Below are 17,692 nucleotides of genomic sequence, written 5' to 3' on the forward strand. Positions count from 1 at the left end.
ACCCCAGTGGAAATGTCTGTTTAAACGTGTGTCTGCATACACAGACTTGTGTTCACTGCAGAGTCCCAGTACCCATCAGGCCTGAAAATTACTGCATTGGGAATATCTATTAAATGAGGTAGGCCCCAGTGTTGGAGATCAGAAAGTGGACAGTCGGTACAGTGGGGGAGCCTGTGAGCTCACCCATGCCTGCCTGCTGCAGCTCAGTGTGTAAGGCCAAAATCAGCAGCGTGAGGGAAATCAAGTCCTTTGTTGTGTGCCTGGGTCTTTTAATGGCTTCAGGAAAACCACTCATCTATGGACTCTAGAGTGGGGCCTGGGTTAGCTACTACAGAGTGGAGGCCACGCTGGCACAGGGTGTGGTGCCCCTGCTGGGTCTGGAATGTAGTGGAACAAGTGGGCCAGCCTAATTAGGCCCCCAGAATTTGGGGGGGGGGTCTCATTTTGTAGCCTTGGCATCTAACTCAGAGGTCCACCTGCCCTGCCTCTTAAGGGCTGAGGTTAAAGATGTTCATCACCAGACCCAGCTCATCCCAGGTTTTCTTGCTCTCCCCTAAGATGTGTGCCCTCTCACGCAGTATGTATTAAACCCAGAGCCACGTTCGTGGTGTGCAAGCACACTACACCACTGAGTTCCATTTCCATCTTCAGAGTCTTCAGGATTGACCCTCCAACTCCCCGATCCATGAACTATGTGCTGACAAGAAAATATTTATTTTTCTTAAAAAGAGAGGACAGGGCCTCAGACTGAGGAGGCAGGGGCCCGTGGTTCCTTCTTGTCTAGGTAGTGTCTCAGGGCCGTGGGGAAATCAGTCATGACACCATTAGCCCCCAGGTTGAAGGCCACTTCAAAATCCGATTCTTCATTAAGGCACCAAAATAGCACCTGAGCAGGAAAGAAGGACCAGGTTAGTTTCCAAATCTGCCCAAAGCTTCCTTTAACTTCCAGGAGGTGGCACCCTGTTCTTCTGCACAGACCTCTCTGTAAATGGAAGTTTCTGTCCCACCAGCAACTCCCAAATACCTGGCAACCATTTCCCAAATAATTGACTTGGAGGCTTAATATTAATTATAACTGCTTGGCCGGTAGCTCAGGCTTTTTACTAACTAGCTCTTACACTTAGATTAACCCATAATTCTTACTTATGTTTAGCCATGTGGCTTGGTACTTCTCAGTACAACATTCTCATCTTGCCTCCTCTGCATCTGGCTGGTGACTCCTGACTCTGCCCTTCCTCTTCCCAGAATTCTTAGTTTGGTTGCCCCACCTATACTTCCTGCCTGGCTACTGGCCAGTCAACATTTTATTAAACCAGTTCGAGTGACAAATCTTTACAGTGTACAAGGGGATTATTCTATAGCAGATGTCCCAGCAATGGTGAGCTGGAGCTGATGGTTCCTTTTTAGGGACTTTCAAACTGGTTATTAAACATAGCTATTATTAATGGATGGTGGTGGCATACACCTTTAATCCCAGCACTCAGGAGGCAGAGGCAGGTGGATCTATGTGAGTTTGAGACCAGTCTGGTCTACAGAGCGAGATCCAGGATAGGCACCAAAACTACACAGAGAAACCCTGTCTCAAAAAACAAAAACAAAAACAAAAACAAAAACAAAAAAAAGCAAGCCTATTTAAAACAAAGGTAAAAGCCGGTGGTGGTGCAGGACTCTAATCCCAGCACTTGGGAGGCAGAGGCAGGCGGATTTCTGTGAGTTCCAGGCCAGCTTGGTCTACAGAGTGAGTTCTAGGATAGCCAGGACTACATAGAGAAACCCTGTCTTGAAAAACCAAAAAACAAATAAATAAACAAAATGAAATTGGGGTGTGGTGGTGCATGCTTGTTTTTATAGCACTGAGAGGCAAGAGACGGAGGAAAGGGAGTTCAAGGATACCCTCTGCTATGTAGGGAGTTCAAGGGCCAGCCTGGGCTATGAGACGTGTCACAAACAAATAATCAAAGAACTGAGTTGCTCAATGGTATAACACTGGCCTGCCATGTGCAAAGCCCTGGGTTTGATCCCTAGTGCTGCAAAGCAAAACAAATACCACAAGCCAGGGCCAGTGAAATGACTCAGTGAACACCTGAAGACCTGAGACTGGTCCCCATGAGCCAATGGTGGGAGGAAAGAACTGATTCCTGGAACTTACTCTCTGACCTCTCCATGCACACTGTGGGATGTGCCTCCCCCCACATGTACACACACACACACACACACACACACACACACACACACACACACACACACGTAAATGTAATATGTGTTTTAAGTTAAATACTAAACAGCCCATTACTAATTATTTTACCGTTTCCTATGTTCTCATCTCTTCTCTCCGTTAGGGCCTCTTTAGCCAAGCTAGCCTCAAACTCTCTATGTCGCTGGTGATGACCTTGAACCTCTGTCCTCTCCTTCCATGTCCCTAGTGCTCAGGTTGCAGGTATGTACCACTATTCCTGTTGTTTTTTTATTTTGTTTTGCTTCCTGTTGTTGTTCTTTTTATGCAATTATTTGTATTTATTTAATTTTTTTTAAAGGTTTACTTATTTATTTTATAGGTATGAGTGTCTTGTCTACATGTATGTCTATGTACCAACACAGGTCAGAAGAGGGCATCTCGTCCCCTGGAACTGAAGTTACACGGGGTTGTAAGCCAGTGATTATGGGTGCTGGGAACCAAACTTGGGTCCTCTAGGAGAGCAGCAGGTATTCTCAACTGAGGAGCCATCTCTCCAGTCCCTTTTCTTTCCCTGTGCTGGGGACCGAACCCAGGGCTTTGTGGCTGCCAGGCAAGCGCTCTACCAACCCAGCCATAGGTTTTGAATTTAAAACAATTTGATGATGTTTATTTATGTGGGGGTGGGTGCACACCACACCAGGTGTGCGGGTCAGAGGACAGCTCCTAGGAGTTCCGGGTCAAACTCAGGTCATCAGGTTTGACAGCCGAAGCCTTTAGCCACGGAACCCCATAGTGCCTTCCCTGTTCATCTTTGTTTTGTTCTTTTGAGGCAGGGAGCATTATTTAGCCCAAGCTGGTCTAGAACAAACCATCCTCTTGCCTCTGTGTCCCAGGGACTATGTGTGTGAGCCCCTGCAGCTGGTTGACTTGACATGGTCTCTAGATGTCTTAGTTTCACAGGCAAGGGTCCCGACTTTAAACACGTGGAGGTCAGAGGTGAGAGGGGGCTGGTAAGGAACAGCTCTTCTCCTCCTGCCTCATCCATACAGGCAGTGGCCCAAGCTCCTCTCTGGGAGTTAACTGTTCCGTCTGTTCCCACTGTGGTCACTCAAGTTTGACTCCTGTTCATGGCCGCATCAGGCTCTTAATGTCACTCTCCTGTCCCATCATCACACGGTCGCCATGTTGTAGACCAAGTGAGTCTTACTGTATGAGTTTATCTGGGTCATGTTTCCTACGGCAGACCTTCAAAAGCTTCCCGCCCTGGGCGCTGAGGATCGTGGTCCTGTTAGACATGAGGCCAGTGGGTCTAACTGACCTCCCCGCCCTTAGCCACAGGAACCCACTCAGTCCCTCGGAGCCCAGCCTTGTGTCCTCCAAGCTTTAACCCTCTAGATGCCTGCCTGTGATGTCCTTCTTCTCCCCAAGAGCTGTCTTCCCCTCACCCTTCTTCCAACTGACCCCACCTCCCTCTGTCTGTGGCCCATAATACTGGCTCCTGTCCTTAGCTGTGACATCACATCCCACCTGGGGTTGACAGGCTCCCCCCCCCCATGTTTGATAGAACGCTCTCATCCCAGGTGAATGTGTGGAACCATCTCAGTGAGGCTTGCTGACTTAATGTCCAAAGCCAGGCACAGTGGTTTATGCCTGCAACTCCACCATTAGGGAGGCAGGGGCAAGAGGATTGCCATGAGTGAGGCCAGCCTGGTCTACATAAAAGACCAGATAGCTCAGTGGTTAAGATCACTAGTTGCTCTTCCAGAGGACCTTGCTTGGATTCCCAGCACCCACATGGTGGCTCACAGCCATTTGTAACTACATTTCCAGGGGATCTGATGCCCTCTTCTGGCCTCTTTGGGTACCAGGCACACATGAGGTACACAGATACACATGTATGCAAAACACCCATATGCATAAAATAAAACAATAAAAAAATGAAAACAAGCCAACAAAACAAAACCATGGCCAGGCAGGGTGGCGCATGCCTTTAATCCCAGCACTCAAGAGACAGAGACAGGTGGATCTCTGTGAGTCTGAGGCCAGCTTGGTCTACATATCAAGAGTTATATGGTGAGACCCTGCCTCAAAAAAAAAAAAAAAAAAAAACCAACAAAAAGGAGGCCAGTGAAATGGTTCCGTAGTTCAGAGCACTTACTGCTCTTGCAGAGGAGCCAGATTTGATCCCAGTGTCCACCTGGCAGCTCACAACTGTCTGTGACTCCGGCTTCCAGGGATCTGATGCCATCTTCCAGCCTCAGTGCCAGGCCAGATAGATATGCAGGCAAAACACTTATTACACATAAAACCAAACAAACAAGTCCACCCAAACCCAAACCAAGATGCCTTCGCTGCTCCCATAGACCACTGATCAAGGCAGAGCAACAGGGTAGTTCCCAGCACCTTCTCAGCAGGCTCCAGCATCATGACCAGTGGTGGATGCTTATCAGTCCCTGATTAAGTACCAGGTACACATTCAAAAGAGCTACTGATACCATTCTCTGCATTTGGGGTGTGTGTGTGTGTGTGTGTGTGTGTGTGTGTGTGTGTGTGTTTCAAGACTGGGTTTCTCTGTGTAGACCTGGCTGTCCTAGAACTAGCTCTGTGGACCAGGCTGGCCTCGAACTCACAGAGATCCATCCGCCTGCCTCTGCCTCCCGAGTGCTGGGATTAAAGGCGTGCGCCACCACCGCCCAGCTCCATTTTCTGCATTCTATAGGCGAAGAAACTGAGACTCGGGTGAGATCCTGCCCAAATGATCCACCTTGTGGCACAGAATGGTGGAAACTGTATAGACTGGGAACCAGCTCCTTGCTGGGGGGGGTGGGGAGTGGTTGAGTCCTCACCTGTATCCCTCGGTCCTGCAAATGTCGGATCAGGCTTTTCCTCATGATGAACCTGGGAGGAAGGATGGGGATGGCAAGGGTGATGATACAGGGGTGAGAGGGACAGAGGAGAAGGGCGGCGGCAGGTCCCCGTGTGGACCCTCCACCCAGCAGCCCTGCCCACCTCACCATTTTGTAACCGCAGCTGAGAGTCGATTCATCCATCCAGAGGAAAATGGGAAGTAAGTCCTGTGGAGAAGCGGCAGGGTCAGCTCCTTGGTGTGGCCCCTCCATGTCATCCCTCACTCCTCCCCCCGACTCCCACCCCCCACCCCCTCCCTGTCACAGGGGTGGAGTGGTACGGACTCTTTGACCAATGTTACCCTGGCCTGGCCTGAAGAAACTTTGAAGCTGCCCACAGTGAGAGCCTACTGTGTCCTGGAGTGGTTGGTTTAAGAGCTTGTCTCTTCCCTGTCTTTTTTTCTTTTTGGTTTTTCGAGATAGGGTTTCTCTGTGTAGCTTTGGTGGCTGTCCTGGATCTCGCTCCGTAGCCCAGGCTGGCCTCCCGAGTGCTGGATTGAAAGTGTGTGCCCCCTTTCCTATCTTAAGGACAGGGAACTGAGTCTTAGACAGTGGGAGATCTAAAGCACATCAGTGATGGCCCTGGGACCGGCTTGGCTCCAGAACTGGACATCACAGGGGTCCTCCTGGTTGAGTCTGGGTGGATTTTTAAAGACCAGTCTGGAACTTGCAACCCTCTGGCCTTGGCCTCATGAGTGCTGGGATTACAGGTGTGTGACGCAATGCCCAAATGTGGAAGGGTCTTCAAATGAGACACTGCTCAATAGGCTGGCTACTTGTCACAACTTACCTCACTTCCGGGATGATTTTAGAGCAGTGTCCTAGGTCAGACTCTGGAGTTTGCCTGGGCTCCATATTTCCAGCTGTGTGACCTTGGGCAAGTCACAGAAACTCTCTGCATATCTGATACTAATGTGTGGGGGGTCATGACTTTACCCTTCCGGGAGGGGGCACTGTGAGGTAATGGTCAAATACCCCCCGGTCTGTGAAAACCTTTAACCCTGTGTAAAACACTGCAAACACAGCTTTGGAAAGGGGCTGTGGGGCTAGCCAGCCTTCCTGAGAACCACATAGCTGAACCAGAGCTTTGGGGAGAGGCCTGGAGAAGTTGTCAGAAAGGCAAGGGAGGAGGCAGGCCCCAGCTAAGGAAGTACCTAGTTCCTAATTCTTCCTCCCAAGGTCACTCTGTTAACAGCTCTGCTGGAGGGTGGACCGACCCAACCTCTTGAGAATGAGAAAGCCACGCCGTCAGCCCAGAGGGCCTGACCCAGGTCGTCAGTTGTATTTCCTAGACTGACCTACCCACATTATTACACACTACTACAACTCCACTGACCAGAGAGGTTTCCCATCAAGGTACTGAATGAATTCCTCCGAAAACTGCTTACTGATAAGGTGTTTGCCTGCAAGTCAGGGCGTCACAGACCCCTTAGTGTTCATGAATGCCAGGCAGGAACTACAGTGGTGCAGGGCCGTGATCCCAGCACTAGGGAGGCTGAAGCAGGAGGATTGAGAATTTGAGGTCAACCTGGACTATAGTGAAACCTTCGTTTCAAAAAAAACAAGATCTTGATGGCTTAGTGCAGTGGTTCACAACCTACCTAATGCTGCGACCCTTTAATACACTTCCTCGTGTTGTGGGGACCCCCAACATTTTCATTGCTACTTCCTAACTGTAATCTTGCTACTGTTATGAATCATAATGTAAATAGCTGTTTTCTGATGCTCTTAGGCGACCCCTGTGAAAGGGTCCTTCTATCCCCAGAGGTCTCGACCCACAGGTTGAGAAACATTTGCTTAGTGGCTAAAGGCCCTTGCCATGAAAGCCTAGGTAACCTGAGTCCAGTCTCTGGAGCTTATATAAAGGCAGAAAGAGGGTTGTCTCTGGCCTCCAAATACATACCATAGCGCGCGCGCACACACACACACACACACATACACCTATAACAAATTAAAAACAAACCAGGATGTGACTCGGCTGGTAGTTGTTCCCCAGCATACACCGTGTCTAGCACTGACTAGAACCAGGCAGGTGTGGTGGTGTATGCCTATAATTGCAGCACTAGTGAAGTGGAGGCAGGAGGATTAAAAATTCAGTGTCTTCCTCAGCTGCTTAGTTCCAGGCTCAAGACACATGAAACGCTGTCTCAAGAAAACAAAACCAAACCAAATCTATAAAGGGCCATGGGGTTGGAGAGCCGACTCAGCCGTTAAGAGTGCTTGCTATTCATTCGGAGGACCTGAATTTGGTTCTAAGTACTCATGTTGGTTGTTCACAGCCACCTGTAACTCCAGTTCCGGGGGATCTGACCCTCTTCTGGACTCTATCCCTGCACACATGAGGTAGGCACATACACACACGCACAGTAAAAAAAAAAAAAAAAATATTTAAAGAATCTTGGTAGCCCGGCAGTGGTGGCGCACGCCTTTAATCCCAGCACTCGGGAGGCAGAGGCAGGCGGATCTCTGTGAGTTCGAGGCCAGCCTGGGCTACCAAGTGAGTTCCAGGAAGGGCGCAAAGCTACACAGAGAAACCCTGTCTCGAAAAACCAAAAAAAAAAAAAAAAAAAGAATCTTGGTGACGCTGAGGGAACTAGGGAACTGGGGATCCTGGGCAACGTTGCCTGAGCTGGGTGTTTCCAAGCCTTATCTCACCACTGATACCTGTTGATGATGGTGGGCAGGAAGCAGAAGAAAAACTTCTCAGGGATGGAGACAAAAGGTAGCAGCCCCAGGTAGTAGAGCAGCAGTATCCAGATTGATCTCAGTATGGTGAAGGCCATCGGCATGTCAGGGTTCTGGTGGCGAGGGGAGAAGTGAGAAGCAGACCCATCATGCCTGGGACAGCAGAGAGTTGGTATGGGCCCACGGCGTCAGGGCTGGACACCAAAGTCACACTTGAACAGTGTAATGGTTAATCCTGTCCACTTGATTAAGAAGTGGCACCGCCGGGCAGTGGTGGCCCACGCCTTTAATCCCAGCACTCGGGAGGCAGAGGCAGGCGGATCTCTGTGAGTTTGAGGCCAGCCTGGTCTACAGAGTGAGTTGCAGGACAGGCTCCAAAGCTACACAGAGAAACCCTGCCTCAAACAAAACAAAACAAAACCATAGTAACAGTACCCTGGAGTTTGGTGACACACAGCTGTGGCCATGTCCGAGGATGTTTCCACAGAATTAGCTAAGGGAGGGAAGAAACCCACCCTGAGTGCGGGCAGCACCATCTCTGTGGGCTAGGAGTCTGGATAAAGCAGAAGGGGGAAAAAGGAAGAAGCCAGCCCAGGCATCGTCTTCACCCTTCAGCGTCACTACTGAGTGGCTCTGTTTCTCATGCTCTCTACCCCTAGCAATTGGGCCAAAGTGGCTATGGGTCAAAATCTCTGAAACCAGGAGCCATGAGTTGCTTCCTGAAGTTCTGTTACAGTAACAACTAACTGACCAACACAGCCGGCACTGGGGGGTCCCTAGCGCTGGCCTCATGGCGACAACCTCCGCAGTGCACATGGCCACACGCATGGTCCTGCTGCTCCAAACCCCACACTGGGGACTGTGCTCAAAGCAGGGCCCCCTAGCACGGACTCCCCGGGCTGGGGTGGCTTCTGGCCCCATAGCAGAGAACGAGGGACTCACGGCAGCCTTGCACTTCTTCATGACTGAGTTCTTCTCTGAAGCCCAGATGGTAATGTCGCTGCGGTCAAAGCTCCTAGCCAGGTTGGCTACCTAGGACGGGAACGAGGGGGGGTGAGGGAAGCCAGGCCTCCCCTCTTGGGCCTGCCCTCACCTGCCTGGCTTCAGTACCACCTTGTGAATGAGCTCTTCATTTTTTTCTTTGATCTCCACACTCATGGGCAACCTTGGAAATTTCTGGAATACGTCCTCCAGTCGTATCATGTGTCGATCTGACCCGTGGGCAAATTGGCCTGGGAGTCAGGTCACAAAAACTGGGGTCAGAGTGGGAAAGCTGAGCTAGAGCGGGGGTGGGGGGGTGGGGGGGTAGGGAGAGTATGTGAGAAGATGGCTAAGCAGTTCGAGCCTGGCTGTACACATCCTACCTGGTGAGAAATAGATCTCCAGTTCTTTCTTGTAGAGGGGCAGTTCCTGTGGGGAGCAAATGTCATCAGGACCCACGTGTGCAAGCATGTCAACTCTCAGTATGAGAGGCTGCAAAGCTCACCTTAAAATCCAGGCTGTTCACATCCTTATTTAGGCCTGACTGGCGGGACAGGTTCTTGTCGTGGGATACTACCACCACGCCATCCCGTGTGAGCTGGCAGTCAAGTTCCAGGAGATCTGCTCGCTGGGCCATGGAACTACGGGAGCAAAGGTCGGTGGGGGAAGAGGACCAGGGAAGGACCGGGGCATGTAGTGGAGGGGAGATCCTGGGACAGAATTTATGGTGGGACCTGTGACCCCACCTGCATAATTCCAGGGGCTTCCAGACACCCAAATTAGGAAGTGAGTAAATAGCGCCCTTGGCTGCCCTGCAGGGCTCACCCCACAACCTCACATGTCGGGCTTACTTCTCTATGGCCTCCATGGTATTCTCCAGCCGCTCTCCAGACCCTGTGGGAGGCAGTTTGGGTGGGACCCTGGGGCCTGGCCTGACCTTCCTGCCTCCCTCTCTTCCTGATGGCTTCCACTGGCTTCAGGTTTCCTCTCTTCCCATCAGCCAGGTTGAGCTGGCCTCTCCTTCTCCATCGCGTGCCCTCCAGGCCCCCGTGACTCCCCTTACCCGTCTTTACCGTTCCCTCACCCCTTGTACCTCCACTCTGGGCTGCCCACTGGGGCACCTGTCTTCTCAGGCTCACTCCACCCCCCAAGTGGCTGCTGCCAAGCCCTCCCGCCTCCCTGACTCAGCTCACCTCCGCGGTGGGCAGCCAGGCGGATGGGGAAGGCCGGAGCCCTGGTTGCGTGCAGCAGGTGGGGTCGGCGCAGGAAGAAGATGGAGAGCGCGACATAGCAGCCCAGGGTGGGCAGGAGGAGGTACAGGACGGGGACCATAGCCTCACCCCTCGGCAGGTGTCTGCCACAAGTGCAGCCTCCCAGTCCCGCGGGGCTCTGCCGCGCCTGCCTGCCTGCCGCGCCAGTGTAGGCTGGCTCCACTGCTGGGCAGTACCACGCCCGGGACCTGCTGAGCCTGCCGCCGTCCTCCTGGCACTCGGCCAGACTGCAGAGCTGGGGCAGGCACAGGAACCCAGGCAGGCAGCCCCGGGCTTCATGTCCACCGACTTTTCACGATCCCAACACCCCCTTCTGTTCTTGACTCTGTGTGTAGGTGTGTGGGTGTGTGTGTGTGGGGTCACCATTGTTTAGACCTTTCTGTCTCCCATGGGTGCTTGTGGCCAGGATCTGTAACTGCCTTTGCCACTTCCCAGGAATTTGGGGATGGAGGGTGCCCTGAGTCACAACAGATCACCCCAGCCGGTTAAACAGGAAGCTGTCAGGGAAGACAGTGACTGAAGGAAAACTGACCCCCTTTCCAGGAGACTGGAATTCCTTTTACCCCATCCTCATCCCCGGCCAGCTGGAGCCAAAGACTACAGGGGCCGCGGAGGGCCACAGCTGGAGGCACAGCTGGAGGCAGGGGTCGGTCGTGGGAACGGCACGCTGGGGGTCTCGTCGGCACACACAGACAGAGGCGGGGCTAGCCATATACACATCTCTATATTTATATATTAGATACAGGCACAGGGCGGTGGGGAGGGGCGCCAGCTGTCCATGGGCCCCAGCCCCACTTCCAATAACCCACACACAGAAGCAGCAAGGGTGTTACATGTGGCAGCTTTGAGAGGGAGAGGGTTTGGCCTGGCCTGGCTCCTCAGGGAAACTAGCCCTTGAGACTTAGGAATGTTCCTTCGGGGAAAACAGGGTGGGGTTCCAACCGGATGAGTAGGCAGAGCTTAGCCTGAGCCTCTACTCAGTGCCCCCCACCCCTCCATAGCACAGGTCCAGGGCAGCACAGCCCTGCCATTCCAGAATGGTCGGCCAGAGCCAGGGCGAGCAGGGGTAGATAAAGGCAGAGCAGCCGAGATCAGCTCTGGGGCCACCTCACCACTCAGGCCCCGGGGAGGTGGGGCTGGGGGTTGGGGTGAGAGGAGCCTGCCTGAAGCAGCAGACCCCAGCAAAGTGAAAGAAGGTGGCGAGGCCCACCCTTGGTCCAGCCTGGGCTGCCGGGGTCCGGGTTGAGCAAAGTTCATTTTCTAACAATCTGCAGAGAAGGAGCAGGGAGGAGCAGGACCTGAAGGAAGAAAGGGAGAGGGAACTGTCAGCTGGGAAGACCCCACAGAGCCCTGACACCAGTGCCTTTGGTCTGCCTGTGGGTCTTGGCTTCCTTCTCTGCAGCCAATGACAGCAGCCACCACCACACGCCACTGTGATGGCAGGCTCCTCTCTGCCCCTAAGGCCTGGGGTGGCTCCTCACAGCGGGAGGATCCCTCACCTTTGGGGGTCTCCAGTGGATGCTGGTGGCAGGAGATGGGCGGGGCTAGGACCTAAGTGATCTACAAAGGACCGGATGGGCCACACATGACCAGCAGGCCCGGGCCCTTCTGTTGCTACCTGTGCGGATGACGAGGTCCCCGGGCTGGGCAGCCTCTGACCAGGGTGTGGCTGTGCAAGGGCAATGTGAGCCGCTCACCAGGTCCCGGGGGACAGGGATGCCTGTTGTTGTTAGGGGGCCTCTGGAGCCCCTGGCTGGAAGCGGGCTGTCTCTTGGAAGATCAGTTCCTTCAGCCGCTCCTTAGGGAGGTCATCCAGCTCCATGTCAAAGGTGAAGGGTTCCTCGGCCACCGGCTAGGGGGCAAAGACAGTGAGGCACAGGCCAGGCGCCGGGGCTACCGACCCCCCTCCCGGCACCGGCGGCCAGCCCACCTCGTCTGTCGGGTCATAGTACTGCTCCAGGTACGGGTGAGCCAGGGCTTCCTCCACCGTGATGCGCTTGTTGGGGTTGAAGGTTAACATCCGGTCCAGCAGGTCAAGTGCTAAGGCAAGATGGGCAGCGGTCAAGAGAAGGCTGTAGGACTCCCACGGGCGTCACCTGTCCGTCCTAGGGGCCCATTTACTGAGGCCGGCATTCGGGTCACACGCCCGTCTTTGCTGCTGGGTTTTAGCCTACCCCCAGTCCTCTGTCTCACTCACCTTTGGAGTCGGATTTGGGGAAAAGCTTGGCCCACGCCACCTTGGTTTTAGAGGGCAGAGACTGCAGGTAGTTTCGGGCCTTCATGTTGATGATACAGTTAAGGTCCTCCTGGGATGGGGAGCCCAAGATACCTGTGGACGAAGCAGTCATCTTGTTGAGATGCCAAGTTCTCTTTCTGGGAACAGGCTAGGACAAGAACAGGAACCCAGGCCTAGCCACCTGCAGGCACCTCCTCATCTGCCCACTGGGGCAGTGACAGGAGCAAAGAGCTGAGGACCAGGGAGTCCTGGGTTCAAATCCTGACTGCAGTCTCCCTTAGGTGTAGGGTTTAGTCTTGCTTTTGCCATCTTTCAAATGGGAAAGAACACCTTACAGAAATGCCATGAGAGGCTGGGAAGGCTCCACATGTGGTACCCCAATTCTCACCCTCCAGAAATGTCACCTCTGATAAGCTAACTCCCATCCCTTTGAGCCAGCCAGGCCCTCTCACCTAGAATGTGGTTGAGCTGGTCCAGGTAGTGCTTGCCGGGGAAGATGGGCCGGTTGGAGAGCATCTCAGCCAGAATGCAGCCCACAGACCAGATGTCGATGGATTTGGTGTAGCCCTGGGGAGGAGAATGTGCTGAACTCCCTGACCAGGCTTATCAGTGCCCTTCCTGGTATTTGGGCCAAGCATCACATCCAACTTAGATCCAACACCAAGCAAAGGGCAGAGAACAGAGGCTAGGAAAACTGATCTCTATATCTTGCCACAGCCCAAGGGCCAGAGGGATTATGCCAAGGCCCAGAGATAGCTCTAGGACTTCCTTGCAGAAGTGGGCAGCTCTCCTACCTTGGAGTTAAGCATGATCTCTGGGGCTCGGTACCAGCGTGTGGCCACATACTCTGTCAGAAAGCCAGTGTGGTCGTGCTCAGGGTCAGCAATCCGGGCCAGGCCAAAGTCACATATCTGGAATCAGACCCAGGTCACTGAGTTAGGTGCCCAAGGCGTCCACAGTCCAGGAAGTGCCCTGCCCTGCCCAAGCTGTTCTTGTTTGCCATGCAACAAGGATGCCTCTCCCAGTCCTGCCCCGGGTCCCGGGAAGGGGCAGCAGGCATGCAGCCTCTGACCTTAAGGTCGCAGGTGGTGTTGATAAGCAGGTTGGAGGGCTTCAGGTCCCGGTGGAGCACGTTGGCTGAGTGGATGTACTTGAGGCCCCGAAGGATCTGGTAGAGGAAGTAGCAGATGTGGTCGTTGCTCAGCTGCTGGCTCTTGAGCAGCTTGTACAGGTCTGTCTCCATGAGGTCCTGAACGATGTAACTGAGGACGATTCCAGAGACCCCCCAGGTCGGGGGGAGTAGGAGACACTTGGTTAAGGAAAACAGGTTCTGACCGGTAGGCCACATATTCCTTCCAGGTAGGGCCCCTTGGCCTCATGAGCTTCACGAAGCCTGGAGCTGATGATGTGCAGGGCACATCTATTCTGGGCCCTCCTCAGTTTCCCTCCTGGGCAAATGAGGGCACTGAGAAATTGTAGTGGGAGAACTCCGGAAGAAGAGCAGTTCTAAATTAACCCACTCGTGACTGACATCCCCATGCTACCTCAACAGCTCTGTGTTCTTAACCTGTCCATGCCTCAGTTTCCTGACCTGACAAGCAGGGAGAGTAACTTCTTTAAGGGTGGCTGTGAGAATGAGATGCTCCATGGAGAATGCTCAGCAAACAAGAAATGCTGTTGTTACTCCATGGGCAGAACCATGTGGCCGTTGAGTGGGTTAAATGAGATAATGCATGAACACCATCTGGCACACAGTAACTGTTTGCTTAAAAATAAATGCCTGCCTTATGGGAATGATTGGAGCCAGAAAAGTGAGGAGACACTCCCAACAGCATGCTCCTCCAGAGTGCTTGACCACACACCAGAAGGTGGAGAATGAAAAGTCCTTTATACTTGAAGATTAAACATAAATAGCTGGGTGGTGGTGGTGGTGGTGTACCACCTGGCAGAGGCAGGTAGATCTCTGTGAGTTCGAGGCCAGCCTGGGCTACAGAGTGAGCTCCAGAACAGCCAGGGCTACATAGAGAAATCCCGTCTTGAAAAACCAAAAAAACAAATAAGCAAACAAAAAAGCCCAAAGCATAACAAATAAACATAAATAAGTATCATCTGGCTTGTCTATGGAAGAGGAGTCGGGAGCTCGGTGCCAAACCTCACTCTCGTAATCTCAGAACTTGAGAGGCAGGGGCCAGAGTAGTGTTCCCTAGAAGTTTAAGGCCAGTCTGGTCTACAATGTCAGCTGGGCCTGGTGGTGCTTGGGAGGCAAAGGCAGTTGGATCTCATGAGTTCAAGGCTAGCCTGGTCTACATGCTGAGTTTCAGGCTAGCCAGGGCTACACAGTGAGATCCTTTCTCTTAAAAAGAAGGGAGAAGAAGCACATGCAGACATGCGCACGTGGACCAACCCTGCTGCTATTTTATAAGTGCGGAAGTCTAGAGATGTGGTGACCTGCTTCAGGTCACACAGCAAGCCAGAGTATGGAGATGTCATGTGATTAGAGATGCAGATGCTGTCCAACGAACCCTGGGGTTGGGAGGAGTGGGTAGGGAAGAGGCCATGGGTGTTACTGACTGCTAACACCAGAGCCAAGCAGGAAGTAGATGTGGACAATGAACTAGATATTTGAACTAGGCAAGCAGTATCGAGCAAGGGCAACAAAAGCTGGACTGCCTTCCCTGGGCAAGGTGCAAGTCCACAGGTAACTAGGGCGGGGTTCTCAGGAAAGTAGGAAGGCTCCAAGAAACACAACTAGGGTCAGAGAGGAAGCAGCAAACAGAAACAGACCCTCCAGACCCGATCCTCCCTTGGGCCCTTGGCTAGACCAGGGGCAGGAGAGCAAAGGCTTGGCTCCACCCTGTGACTCTGGAGTCCCCCCAGGTGCCCCTCCCTTAACAATACAAAGTGGTTTCAAAGACTACACACACACACACACACACACACACACACACACACACACACACACACACCTTGGAGAAAGTAGCACCCTGTCTCTCAGAAGACACTGCAAAACCCCACACGAGGGTCTCAGTTTCCTCCTCTTTGAAATGGAAGTGCTACAGCTCATCTCCCAGGGACGTGAGCGGGCTGAATTAGAACCATCGAAGCACTAGGCATGCCCAGTACCAGCTTTCTCCCCTGCCTTCCTTCCAGTCTGAGGTCTCCAAAAAAAGAATCGTGAGTCTGTTAAGCAAGAATGGGCTGTGGGCAGAGACTGGGTCATGTCACAGAACTGCAGATGTCAGAAGACAAAGCGCCCATAGAGGTCATTCTGCCCAGCACTTCCCCCACAGAGCACCCTACCGGGGCACAGAGCAAAAAGGACTTGTCCAAGGCCACCCCAGCTGGCTGCAACACCGGGATCCAACTAAGGCCCACTCTGTGGACTCTGCTAAGAAGTTATTCTGCTGGGTGGCACAAAAGGCGAAAACGGAGGGCAAGCCCAAGCTCCCCAGCCCCGCTCTGGCTGTGAGAAGGTGAAGGATACACATCCCTCATAGCTTCCAGGGTGGGTGCTCTGAGGATGTCTCGGATGCCTATGACATTCTCATGGCGGAATCGCAGCAAGATCTGGATCTCCCTCAGTGTGCGCTGGCAGTAGGTTTGGTGCTCGAAGGGGCTGATCTTCTTGATGGCCACTCTAGTCTTGCGCACGTGGTCATAAGCAGAGCTGAGAGGGCCAGAGAGATGTGGCCTTACAAAGGGGGAATCCAGGCCTGGCGGCCCCACCCAGGCCTTGGCAGGGACGGGAGAGAGAGGGCAGGAGAGGGCTCTGGCCAAGTCGTAAACAATGCTGGCTCCTTCCTGCTGTGAAGGCCTGGGATCTCCAGGGAAAAAGCTGGGGACCAGCCAGCAGCCTTTCAGTGACTTCACAAACAGAGGAAGAGAGTGGCCACTCACTGACTTCCTTTCTCCTGGACCCTCTTCCATTCTAGATGCCCTGACCCTCCTCCCCTTTCCCAAGCGGGGCTCTCTCCATCCAAGACAGGTCCAGGGGAAAGGAGTTGAGTGGGGGATGTAGATGAAGCCAATCTAGCCTACAAGATTCAGTAATGGGACAGGAGAAAAGAGATAAGGAGGGATAGGTCTCCCTGTGAGGTACCTGGGTCACAGAGCTGTTCCCACACGAACAAACCCGTATCCCAGAAATTAAGGCCGACTCCCCGGCCCCCTCCTCCTCTTTTGGGCGCCTGGCTTTGTCAGGGGCAGCGGTGCAAAGGTTTGCCCCACCCTGAGCTTTGCTCTTCTTTCTGAAACTCTCTGACACAGCCTCCCCAGGGGAACCAAGGCTCCCACTACCCACTGAAGGGTCCTTCACCCCCCCTTCCGCAAGAATCCTCAATTCTCCTAGCTCCACCCTGTTTCTCTGGGGTCCCCCAGGTGCCCCTCCCTTAACAATACAAGGTGGCTTCAAAGCTCCAAACCCCCTCCCCGGAGAAAGTAGCGCCCGGTCCCCCAGAAGTCACTGCACGATCCCTCCCTGCGACACTCCCCGAGCCCCCCCACGTCCCGGGCACGCACCTGCTGTCCTCCCTCTGCAGCCCCCTCCCCGGGACGCCCCCTCACCTGACCATGCCGTACGCGCCTTCGCCGATGTACTGCAACTGCGTGTAGCGTGGGCCCACGTCGAATGGCTGTCCCTTCACCACCTCCACCTCCCCGGGACCCCCGGCCGACCCCAGCGGCTCCCGGGGCTCCCCGCCCCCGCCCCCGGAGCCGCCGCCGCCGCCATCTCCACTCCTCCCGCCTCCCCCCGCGGCCCCGCCCGCGGCCCCGCCCTCCCGCCCGCCCTGTCACCCGCGGGGCCGCGCGCCAGGCTCCGCCCCCGCCCCCGCGCGCCCCGCCCCCGCGCTTGCCCGGCGAGCCTGCGCGGGCCCGCGGAGTCACGTGGTCTACTAGGCGCGCTCCCGGCTTTCCCGCCTAGGTGCGCGGGGCCTTCCCTTCCTTGGCCGCTGGGGTACTCTGGTCTGCCAGAAGAGTTGTGCCAGCGGCCCTCAGGGATGCTAAGGGAACCCACCCTGTTGCGGTTACCTTTGGAGGCCTGCCTCGTACCTTCTTTTGTTTTAGAGACTGTAGTACTTACTGCAGGCCGGCCCCCAAATCCCTCTGTGCTGGAAGCTGTCCTTGAACTCTCTTGCCTTTCTTTAGTGCAGGGACTCCAGGCTTGGACCAGCATATCTCCATCTTCCGTTTCTTTTTCTTAAAAAAAAAAAACAGGGTCTGTCTGCATAGCCCAGGCTGTCTTAGAACTCACTATGTAGACCAGGCTGGCCTCGACATAAGGAACATACAGAAATCTACCTCCCGAGCGCTGGGATTAAAGACGTGCATCACCATGCCTGGCTTCCACACCTTTTGTTTGTTTGTTTTTGTTTTTGGAGACAGGGTTTCTCTGTGTAGCTCTGGCTGTCCTGGAACTCACTTTGTAGACCAGGCTGGC

At 53.8% G+C, this 17,692-nt stretch overlaps 2 protein-coding genes across 3 annotated transcripts in view; both read right to left on the reverse strand.

Moving 5' to 3' along the window:
* Positions 1 to 693: 693 nt before the first annotated feature.
* On the reverse strand, positions 694 to 10,635 carry Gdpd3 (glycerophosphodiester phosphodiesterase domain containing 3). 2 transcript variants are annotated; one of them, XR_005092750.1, is made up of 11 exons: positions 9,942 to 10,635; positions 9,600 to 9,642; positions 9,254 to 9,389; positions 9,132 to 9,177; positions 8,881 to 8,999; positions 8,710 to 8,799; positions 7,747 to 7,880; positions 5,191 to 5,250; positions 5,023 to 5,074; positions 3,046 to 3,461; positions 801 to 886 (listed from the first exon to the last, which is right to left on the reverse strand). XR_005092750.1 is itself a non-coding variant. In XM_028885492.2 (10 exons), the coding sequence occupies exons 1-10, from the start codon at positions 10,078 to 10,080 to the stop codon at positions 743 to 745; spliced, it is 963 nt and encodes a 320-aa protein (XP_028741325.1). In that variant the 5' UTR covers positions 10,081 to 10,628; the 3' UTR covers positions 694 to 742. The 2 variants fall into 2 exon arrangements, 1 of the variants encoding a protein (XP_028741325.1); XM_028885492.2 differs by lacking the exon at positions 3,046 to 3,461 and having other exon boundaries at positions 694 to 886; positions 9,942 to 10,628.
* An 89-nt stretch (positions 10,636 to 10,724) lies between these two features.
* Positions 10,725 to 17,692, reverse strand: part of Mapk3 (mitogen-activated protein kinase 3) — a 41,256-nt gene continuing 34,288 nt past the window's right edge. The window contains exons 2-10 of the mRNA XM_028885491.2: positions 16,819 to 17,042; positions 15,740 to 15,922; positions 13,328 to 13,517; positions 13,050 to 13,166; positions 12,708 to 12,822; positions 12,217 to 12,348; positions 11,950 to 12,059; positions 11,717 to 11,871; positions 10,725 to 11,317 (exon numbers count right to left, since the gene is read on the reverse strand). Coding sequence (XP_028741324.2) covers positions 11,749 to 11,871; positions 11,950 to 12,059; positions 12,217 to 12,348; positions 12,708 to 12,822; positions 13,050 to 13,166; positions 13,328 to 13,517; positions 15,740 to 15,922; positions 16,819 to 17,042 — 1,194 coding nt within the window. The 3' untranslated portion in view covers positions 10,725 to 11,317; positions 11,717 to 11,748. The remainder of the gene's footprint in view (positions 11,318 to 11,716; positions 11,872 to 11,949; positions 12,060 to 12,216; positions 12,349 to 12,707; positions 12,823 to 13,049; positions 13,167 to 13,327; positions 13,518 to 15,739; positions 15,923 to 16,818; positions 17,043 to 17,692) is intronic.

Source organism: Peromyscus leucopus, chromosome 1 (assembly GCF_004664715.2).
Source record: "Peromyscus leucopus breed LL Stock chromosome 1, UCI_PerLeu_2.1, whole genome shotgun sequence".
In the NCBI taxonomy this organism is placed as follows: domain Eukaryota; kingdom Metazoa; phylum Chordata; class Mammalia; order Rodentia; family Cricetidae; genus Peromyscus; species Peromyscus leucopus.